The 10365-nt window shown below is 35.4% G+C and overlaps 1 protein-coding gene across 1 annotated transcript; it reads right to left on the reverse strand.

Moving 5' to 3' along the window:
- Positions 1-755: 755 nt before the first annotated feature.
- LOC139140427 (tRNA (cytosine(38)-C(5))-methyltransferase-like) lies at positions 756-10352 on the reverse strand. The gene is made up of 11 exons (XM_070709702.1): positions 10203-10352; positions 9916-10025; positions 8610-8686; positions 7623-7694; positions 7102-7167; positions 6904-6949; positions 6234-6341; positions 5271-5770; positions 4400-4457; positions 3723-3858; positions 756-1304 (listed from the first exon to the last, which is right to left on the reverse strand). Exons 1-11 carry the CDS (start codon positions 10261-10263, stop codon positions 1186-1188), a joined length of 1353 nt encoding a protein of 450 aa, XP_070565803.1. The 5' UTR covers positions 10264-10352; the 3' UTR covers positions 756-1185.
- Between the last annotated feature and the right edge of the window lie 13 nt (positions 10353-10365).

Consider the following 10365-nt stretch of genomic DNA (forward strand, 5'->3'; position numbering starts at 1 on the left):
AGGTAGATGGTTGAAAACTTGTATGTTTAGCCTCAGCTACGTCTCAGCTTACACCAAACCTACACACACGTCTATGTTATGTACGGCCATGTTTGATAGTTAATTATTGACCCACAGCAGACTATAACCCTTGATTATCATTATTTTTTATACTCTATCATTGATTAACATGTCAAGTCAGCTGCGTGTACACCTTGAAGTAGCAAAGATTTCAGCTGCGATGTTTGTCAATTTTACAAAGGTTTATGGTTTTTAACTGCCTTTGTCCCTGAACGCTAGTCCAATTTTAACAGTATCATTATTCAAAGTAACAAAAAATATGAAAAATGCTTCACTATTGATTCTGGCTATTTCTAAAAAATTGAAGTTGTAATCCATTTCTTGGCACTTAAAATTTTCTACTTGCACTGTAATTAGGAATTCAATAATTCATTCCTAGGTTTAGAAGAAAAATGTAATGATAACATTATTATAACAAAATGTCTGAAACTTACATAACCACTCTTCTATCCGTCCTGTGCCTAATAAGTATGCTTGGAATGTCCAGGTGCTCCTCCTGTTTTTGAAATACTTAGCTATCATAGATAACAAGTTGATGACACTTGATTCTTGATGATCAACACAGACAAAACAGTAACCAAGACAAAACACTATCCTAACATTCCATCCAAAGTTGTGTTACTACTTGAGACAATCAATTTGGTCAAGTATGTCAGAGAATGATACAACTGGAGTTGTCTTTAATGTTTTTTTTTCCACATCTTTAATGTTAATCACAGATTGAAACGTTTAAAGCCAAGGTTCAGGCAACCACTGTTCTATTGAAAGGCATTTCTTTTTTAAAAATTTCTTTGCATTCATTATACCTTATCTTTGTCTCACTGTCACGCAAAAATTCCAACACATTCTTTCTGTGAGTTTTTGCTTTGGAAATTGTAATGTTTCTGACAAGTATTTTGCACTGACAGATTTTTGTTTAATTTGCAGACATATCAGTTCACGGCCATTGTACTATTCAGTCTGTACACTCAACAGAATATCTAACTATCACTTTAAAAACAATAGCTTTAAAATAAAGGGCACTACATTCCAACATACCGGTATGTTGGATTAAAAATTTAGGTTTCTATAGATATCTTCCTCTTGTATAAATTGATGAATGTATAACTTATCATAGAAATTGTATTACATTGGAGAAAGACTGTCTAACAGATAATCTCTCAGTAAGACAGTTACAACATGAACATTGAGACTGTTTCCAAGGAGACGATATCTTTGTTTCAGGGATGTAGATTCTGGAAAACCTGAAAATCAAATGAGAAAGACGTAATTTCACTTTGTAACTTAAATTCCCACTCTGTAAGGACGAAAGTAAGCAATTCCTAAATCAAGGGATATTTTTGCAAAGAATTTGTTGGATAACAATGCCAGGATATCATTATGCACAGAAATAAAAAGTGGTGACTTTGATTCATGGACATGTTTTGAAAACTGTCCCTGTAGAAGTCTCCCTATTCAAGAGTTTTCTGAAAAGCAAATGTTACTCACTTGTCTAACTCAGACACCTGTCTACTACAGATATTGTTAGCTGTTCCCAAATGTGTCATTGGACATGTTTGACTGAAGATCGTTTTGATTTTATAGCCAATGAGTTAGCAATATGGCTTTGACCAAACACCCCATCACATGCATCACATGCACAGTTTCAATAATAATAAAGTTGCATGATAAGATTGAACTTCATCATAATGGGAATTAATTTTATCACCTGAGTTGCTCTTTTGGTTTTCTCATATCAAAATTTACCCATGAATCCCAGGACTGGAATATTCATACACTCACAGTGGCACTTCTATGCCACTCAACACAAAGTGGTCTGCCTTGTATGTGTGTTTGCAGAGTGACTCATTCACTTATGTTGCATAAATTTATCTACGCCTAAAATTGATATGAATAACACTTTAATGAGTTGATGCTGACGATGAAGGCATTTGTTGACTGACTAGGTGACTTTAAGTTATTTACTCTTCACAGAATCTGGTAATTCTGGGGGTTTACATCGCTGATCATCGTCACGAAATATTTAACATCTTTGAATGATCATCTTATAAACACCTGATAATCACTTGAGTGTTGTGAAGTTTGTTTGTACATTCCACAAGTGTATTTACTCGATAAAGTGATGGATTTTGTAATTATGGCAATGGTGAGATTTCCGTAGGATTACAGATAGAAACACTTCCACACAAAATCTGGACAAAAAATGTTTGAAGTGCCAGGCAACTTGGACATACTTTATGACACTGTGACCATGACCCACTTGCATAGATAACCTTCGGCGATTAATCTTTAAGTTGCATGGCCCTGGAACATGCATATCGATATATATGGCCCTGGAACATGCATATTTTACATGTACTCCTAATGTCATGCCAAATGTGCTGTGAGGCTACTGGTATGCAGATTTCAGGGCTTGAGAAAGATCCATGTTTGCAATATAAGCAGGTATTTTTATCCAAATAATGTGATATATCTCGACCTGTAGAAATGTATTCATTTTGGGTCATTTTGGCTTTTAGCCAAAATATGGAATTTTAAAGTATTTACTGAGTGTTAAGTGCATTACACAAAATTAATTGATTCTTTTCCCTTGAGTTGTAAAAATATGATTACTTTCAGTTAAAAACAAGAAACAATGCTCACTCAATGCTCACTTTGATGTTACAAACTGGACAACTGCACAGTAATTATCAATAGGCGTCAGTAGGTTCACTTGTAAGTCAAATAAAAATTGTGGCAGACACTTTAGGCTGCAACAAAAAATTGGGCTTACTTTCAACTTAACTCAACATGGCTATTGTGAGCTGTACCTTCTCATGAGGAATTAACTCTCACAATTGACTATCAAGCAAAAAAATTGCACAGGTATTAAGGGATTTGAAATTCATTTGCTTAGTCATCCCTTTGCAGCAAACATACCAACATTTCAGTTTCCATTGAAATACCAAATATCATCAGTTTTGAATATTATAATGAGATAAAAGATACAGCTAATATGTTTTTGTTACACTGCCATTAACTTCATTAAATATTCATATATACTTCGTTATTTAAAATGCCTTCTCGTCTTTTATATTTCTTAACTAAAAACAGTTTACATAGACGCCAATATATTCTTTGCCCCCATTTAATAATACCCTTATATACCCATAGGCATTTGATGTTATTCATAGTTTATCAACTATAAATTTTTATGTGTCTCTGTGAATACAATCAATGTAAGAAATACAGTAATATAATAGTACAGAATTTACCTTGGTAGATTGCAGTTAATATGACATATCTTAAATTATTAATTCTATCTTGTCTAGCGACAAAACATAATGTATTTGTAATATTTAGGTTTATCAACTATTCATATTGCTGTAGAGGCTCCAGGTAATATGCAATAGCTTGAATGAGATAAACAGAATGACCGTCGTAAAATTAATAGCTCTATCAGTAGTTGAGCATACTTATTTATCAGCTAGACATACAGACTATAATTTTATCATATCTAGAACAAGAAACCTGGTATTGTTATAGTCAATGATACACTCGCTCCTTTTCATGATGACATCAAAATTACAAAGGTTAATTTGTTATTCACTTGAAAAGTACTGGTGCTGTCTGTAACTTCACACATGATGAAAACAAAGTTGCACACTGTATTTTGGACTTACAGAACTCTGGTGGGAAACACATCAAGTTAGCAACTTCCCTCGGTGTAAAATATCTGAGCTGTAGCTGTTTTAATATCGATACCTTCTCTGTATCATCGTCAGGCAAGGATAAAAATTTCTTGAAAGTTTCAGCAGTCTGCAAAGAGATGTGGAACAAAAAGATGAGATAGGATTTTCAGTCAGGGATTCCATACATGAGGGAATATTGAAGGCATTTTTTCCATCTTGTGCTTGAAGTGTGTTCTTGAGAGATATATTCATGGGTATTGTTTATATATAAATCAAGCGATAATGGAAGCCCATCAATATTAAATGTATATCTATGATATATCATGTACTTTATAACTCCACACCAGCAAATCTACAACATTTTACATGCACGAGTGATGAATTTCATTCTCGTAAATCCTTACCCGTATGCACCCAATAATACCTAATTTAAATGGCACTTCTGAAATTCAGATTTAATTTATAATGGAATCAATTATGTGAATATAATGGATGTCACGGTGTACATGCAGCCAAAGTTAAAATTTGACAACAGAAATACAAGAGTTCAAAATTAATGCATTCAGCCTCACAGCCTAATGTTTGTCTGACCCTTGACATGTTGATATTACCCAGAATGCACTGGTATGCTATAAAAGTAGGATGCATGAAGCTATCAAAAGACTCACATTGGCAGTTGAGTTCATTTGGAAGACTGACCCTGTGCCCTCTACATAGTGATAATACCTGTGAGAAGAAAAAAAATGATAAGAAATGGAGACCAAAAACCGTGCCAGCCTGTCAATAGGTACACTTAAACATTGACCCTGTTTACACACACTGTCTTTTAATGGGTGTTTTGTTTGACAAATTGCAAAGGAAACGGTTGATAGATATTTAATTTGATAAGCACACCTGTTCAACAGTGGCAGAATAGCGTCTGACCCTTGACAGAGTACAGTGGGTCAAGTTATTTGTGGTGTACTGACAATTGATTCCCTTGCAAACACACCAAAAACATGAAATTGTTGTCATAAAAATGAGTTGAACTATAGTCATTTACCGCATGACCAAAAAAATTTCTTTTGACATACTGCTTTAATAGCAGTATTACATTTCCTAAATTTTTTGACAGAAAAATGAGTTTGATTGCTTTTAAGAGATTTTTGAGATCCTATCATAGGCATTTCCAAAAGACTTTATTGTATTGATACCATTGGTGCATTTGACCCAAGAAAACAAAAGCCAATGTTTTCCTATGCTTTGAACATCTAACAAATATTTTGGTTGAAAATATAAACTATTTCATGCATGAAAAAACATTCACCATGTAGGGATCGTGTCAATACCATTTTTTGCTTCTTACAGTACTTATTTTTGAGATAGACACTTTTTACAGGGAGTCTTATCTCTTATATGAAAACAAAAGTTGGAATTTCTTATCTTAAATTCCTTCTCACAGGGAATTGCCTGTGGCAATCAACAGTGCAATTGCAGTCACATAACTTCCATTTACGTGATCTTTAAGAATAACAACCAGCAAGGATTGTGATTACTTACGCTTTAGTGAAGCAACAGGATCTCTGAGTGCTTGGCTTTACAATATCCATCAACCTGCCAAATCTCAAAAGAATTTTGTCTACTATCAGGTACTGGGAAAAATCGGTGTTATTTTCTTCTATGAATTCCCCGATACACTTTATTCCATCACTCTGTTCGTTATTTGTTTCCTCTGAAAGTTCAGTTTCTCCTTCAATGGATTCCACTGCCATGCAATTTGTTTCGCGCTGAGAAGTCATTTCTTGACTGTCCATATTATGCCTGACATTTTCCTCTGAATGCATGGTCCTTTCTGATGTACATGTTGTGTGATCCCCAGCTCTACTTTGAGTTTCTGCCAGTGAGGGCGCACTCACAGCTACTGCTCCATCTACAGTGAGTTCAGTTATTCTGTCAGTAACTTCATCCATTTGAGTAGTTTTGCCATCTTCCCCTTCTGCAATAGGTGACTCATCTTTACTAGTACTGTCTGCTGAACATCTTGGAAGTCTTTCCAAAATCTGTTCAATGATAAAATGTTGTTCAACAATGATAAATAAAATATGAATCTCTACTGAAATGAGGTAAATTGCTCTTCAGGCCTGACTTTCTGATAAATTACCAGAGCTACCCATATATATAGATATTTAGGTGTGAAAGTGTTCGCAACTTTTCCTGTAGTGAGAATATACGGTTCAACACACATGCAAAGCATGTAAGAAAGTTTGGATGTAAAAATGTTGAAAGCATGGCTGAACCAAGGAACTGCAATGATAAAGTTGTAATTTGCTTATGTGGGATCTTGGGCCTTCTTTTGTCTGCTACAGTATTGCTAATTTAAGATCGGACATTCACTAACCAGACTATATTTCACTCTAAACAACAGAATAGTAAGCATTATCTTGATGATATCTTCATCACGTTTTTGCATCTTCACGCGAACCACACACAGTTTTTGTCAGTGTTTGTATGACTATAAATTACCTTTTCTGAAATTGTAAAATGAAACCTGTGTGGATGTCTCTTGGCCAGGAGAAAGTACCTCAGTCTTGAGTTTGGGATTCCAAATTGATTTGGTGATAACAGGAACTCCTAATGAGAAGCAGAATGAAAAGATATTTCCTGACAATAAATGCGACAAAAATTGCAGAATGGTGTCTTCAGTAAAAGAAATACAGCAGGTTCTGATGAGCTGCTTCTGTAGACTGAAAGCTCCGTTGGTCAAGGATGCTCCATACGGTGAGGAAGGAGTGTACAGAGCGCCCTCGAGTGACGGATCTTCAAGTCTACTGCTTCTTTAGCAAGGTCATAAATGTTTGTGATTGTACAGATATAATATAACTGTTTCAGTATCGTCATTCCCCATAAAACAGGTTGTTCAAGAGATCACAGCGACAGACACTGCCATTACCTAAAGTGTCACTTTCAGATCAAGCGAGCACAACATTCTATGTTAAGTCAACGTGAAATCTCACTGAAAACCAGTGCTCATACAGGTTGTGTTTTTAGGAGTATTCAAATATTCACAGTCAAAAATATAGTATATGAGACATGTTTTGCATTATCGGGATTTCATAAATTTGATTTGACAGTAACAGAGTAACCTAGCTGGTAAGAGGTTAAAGTAAAATGTAAATTCAGAGATGCCACTTACCTGGAATTGATATTTACATGATTTCAACGACTCAATTAAAGCATTCCTGGAAATGAGTGACAAAATCATAATTTAGCAATGGCTTAAAAAGTTGGTTTTCAAAAGCAAAAAAATGTAATCATGTGAAACGCAAAATTGGCAAAAAAAAGGGAGTCTCTGGCAAGCACTCATTGATCTCACAAAAAATAACACACTTACCTAGTATCAGAATTTTCAAAGCCTTTAACATTTTCAACAAGGATAAAATTTGGGGGATTCTGAGAGCTGAAACCAAAAAAGATTTGTTTAGGAATGGACAAACAGACCTTTAGAAAGAAGATAATCACAGTGTTTGATTCAGAATACAATGGAGGGAACAATTCTCATGGCGTATACTTTAAAACAAAAAGAAATTTGGATTTTTGTATGGCAACTTTGTTTAATTAAAAATTGCATTAGTAATGTCTTTTATTGACAAATTGCTCGAATCTTTTTACCTCCCCTTCAGCTATTTCTGCTTCATGTAATTTGTCCTGTAATGTATGTTCGCTTTAAAATTGTCTACAACAATGCAGGTGATATTCTTGACCACGCTACTTTCAAATACAAAGATAACAACTAAACATTCTACAGAGAGTGTCGTTGGCTTCTACATTTGGCAAATTCACAATGTGGACGTGATAAATGTTGACAATATTTTACCATGTCCCTATATTGAGAACATCTTAGGTTTACGTTACCTTTGAATGAGTTTCAAGACATGAAAGAAACTTCTAGTTCTGGGATCAGCGGAGTCTGCCTGTAAACCAACCCTGTGAACAAACAAAATTGCAAAAAATTCTAATGGACGCAATTGATGTTATTTGCTATGTTTTCCATGAGTTCCAACATTATCATTGCAAAACATTGATTTTTTATTTTAAAAAGTTACATCAGTGTATACTGTTTGCATAGAATTATTAAAACATATTTGAAATATTTCTTTGATGATTGGTACTAAAAAGAACAAAAGTACGAGACTTCTGGGCAATGTTAAGTAAAAACAAGAACAAAATAAGGGAAGTTTGAAGCAACCATGAAATGAAAGAGAGATTAATCTGTTCACCCCTATTCCTTGTGAACAGGTCACACCTACACCAATGACATCAATGGTCTTGGACCAAACCATGGTGGTAAAAGGGTTAAGACTGTCAACTATAACCTTGTACAATGATCCTTGAGGGACTGTGGCTGTACTTGTTGGTCAAGCTTTCACTTTGCTTGAGCCACTGTTATTTCATCAATATGTATTTCTGGTGAAATTATGGCACTGCTTTCTTTCCCTGTTCTCAGAGTATGAGAATGTGTCGTGTAGAAAGTTTGGCTGAACCAGATGCTCTGATTTTTCAATCTACCCATAGGACCACGGTGGAAATAAGTTTTTAACTATTCAGTGTTATCCTGGTACAATTATTCTTGTTAGTTTTCTGTAATAGCTTTTCTGTATTTTGATATATACTATGCTAACGTTCAAAACTCAACATTTTTGATGTCATGTAGGCTACCACCATCAGAGAAATATTGCAGTTGGAAAGTACAATTAAAAGAACGGCAACATTTCCTCTAGATCACTCTTCACTTCAGTTGTCTCTCTTAAAACCAGAAGGATGGTACTTGTCAACAAAATTTCATAGAGTCATTTGTATCACAGGAATACTGTTTAGCTTGAATGTGTTCACAAAACACACCTTGTGAATGGCTGGCATGGAGGACTCATCAGTAAGACATCAGATTTCCATTTGTCAAAGTCTTTGGTCGTGACTCCCTGAAAAGTGTCAAAAACAATTTATGTTGTATGTATGTGTGTATTGACCCTATTACTCCTCATTTCTCCAGTAGCAGTCCAACTTTTCAATTGCATTAGCAATGGGGTTAAAAAAAAATAGAGATTGGCTTGGATGGATCTCCTGTCAATCGTACACGATTTCTGCTTCCCCATGATTAGAAAAAACCCCAGAGAAATTGTCTTTATATCAGAAATAAGCAAATCTAGTGGTCCAGGATCACTGATTTCTTTGTCCATGGTGACACTAATATTCATAGGGTTCTGAATATTAATTGATGTACCTATTAAACTTAACTGAATCACTGACGTAACATTTGTTCATTTTAGCACTGACTTGAAGGCTTTACTGAGAACTTTATGATGTATAAGATTTGATCCTTTACTGTGAACTGTCTAATCAATGATAATATCACACCAGGATTAAGCCCATAAGCTCGCACAGCTATGTAATTTCAATGAAGTGGCAGTTCACAGTTCATAGTAGATAAAGACATCTTGTAGATATTCCTCATCATCACAGGTGTTGACAGCATTGCAGCCTCACTGACGATGCATACTGCAGCATACTTTATGCCATGCCAAGGTGGTGACCCTTGACACAAAAAAAACACAAGACAGCTGCCAGCATGCAGCACACACATGGCTGATGCTATCGAACATTGTGATATGTTTATCCGAAACCAAAATATATCGATGCTTTTTATTTTCAATTTTCTATTAAATTGATTTAGTAGTTGTATAACTCTATTGCTTGCAAATCTTGCTCAAAGTAAAAACTATTGAAGTTAGGCAGTGACATACAATGATTCTTGTGGTGGTGACTATGCAGTCAAGAATTTTATTCTTATTGTTCTACAGTGACGCATGAGTATCAGTGACGAACTTGCGGCTACATTTGGCAGCCCTGTGCACAAGCTATAAAGGGTCAATATGTATGTGCAGTTAGAAGGATCTAACAAAAATTCTTTAAGATCTGAGGATTATGATAAGGGTGGTTATGGTTATGATGCTGATGATGATGATGATGATGATGAGCTGATGATGTGGTTCTCCATGCAGGCTACAAAAAAGTGGTTTGGGGCATGGCCGGTGGCAACACACAGACCTGCAAGCAGGTAATGATAATACTGATGGATAACGGTGAAGGTGTTGGGGTACAGCTGTCTGTTTAATAGTTTGGTAAATCTATCTACAAATATTGACACTACCTCTATACTCCTCTGCATAAGGTTAGAGTGGGGAAAGTTGTGCCGATAGACTTCATTGGCGATGGTGTTGATATCAATTGCTGCGACCACTTCAACCTGTACACCAATGTCTGTGGATAAATCAATCATAATATCATGAAAGAGTGTGGGGACGACCATACTTTGTCAATGAAAACAAGATTATTCTTGTTGCCTGAACATAACGATACATATGTGATGTCTTGTACAGTACATATGAAGTTATGTATCGCTATTTTCGTATGTTAAAATAAACGGGCAATACGTACTTTTTACTGCATAATGCATTCCTCCGATTCCACTGTACAATTCTAAAACTTTCAGCGCCATTCTGGTACACTTTTTATTGAATATGGTCCACTAAAGCCTTCAGCTACGCGTTCTTCCATCTGCCCATCAGCTGTTTTCATACAGACCGCCAACTAGCGGCGT

This window comes from Ptychodera flava, chromosome 9 (assembly GCF_041260155.1).
Source record: "Ptychodera flava strain L36383 chromosome 9, AS_Pfla_20210202, whole genome shotgun sequence".
In the NCBI taxonomy this organism is placed as follows: domain Eukaryota; kingdom Metazoa; phylum Hemichordata; class Enteropneusta; family Ptychoderidae; genus Ptychodera; species Ptychodera flava.

Excerpts from the sequence above, each read along its gene's own strand:
- LOC139140427 (XM_070709702.1), bottom strand. The coding sequence starts at position 10,263 with ATGGCGCTGAAAGTTTTAGAATTGTACAGTGGAATCGGAGGAATGCAT. Across the intron at positions 7,695-8,609 it reads CCATGCCAGCCATTCACAAG|GGTTGGTTTACAGGCAGACT; the intron begins GTGTGTTTTGTG and ends GTTTGTTCACAG. Across the intron at positions 1,305-3,722 it reads GTGTTTCCCACCAGAGTTCT|GTTTTCCAGAATCTACATCC; the intron begins GTAAGTCCAAAA and ends TTTGATTTTCAG.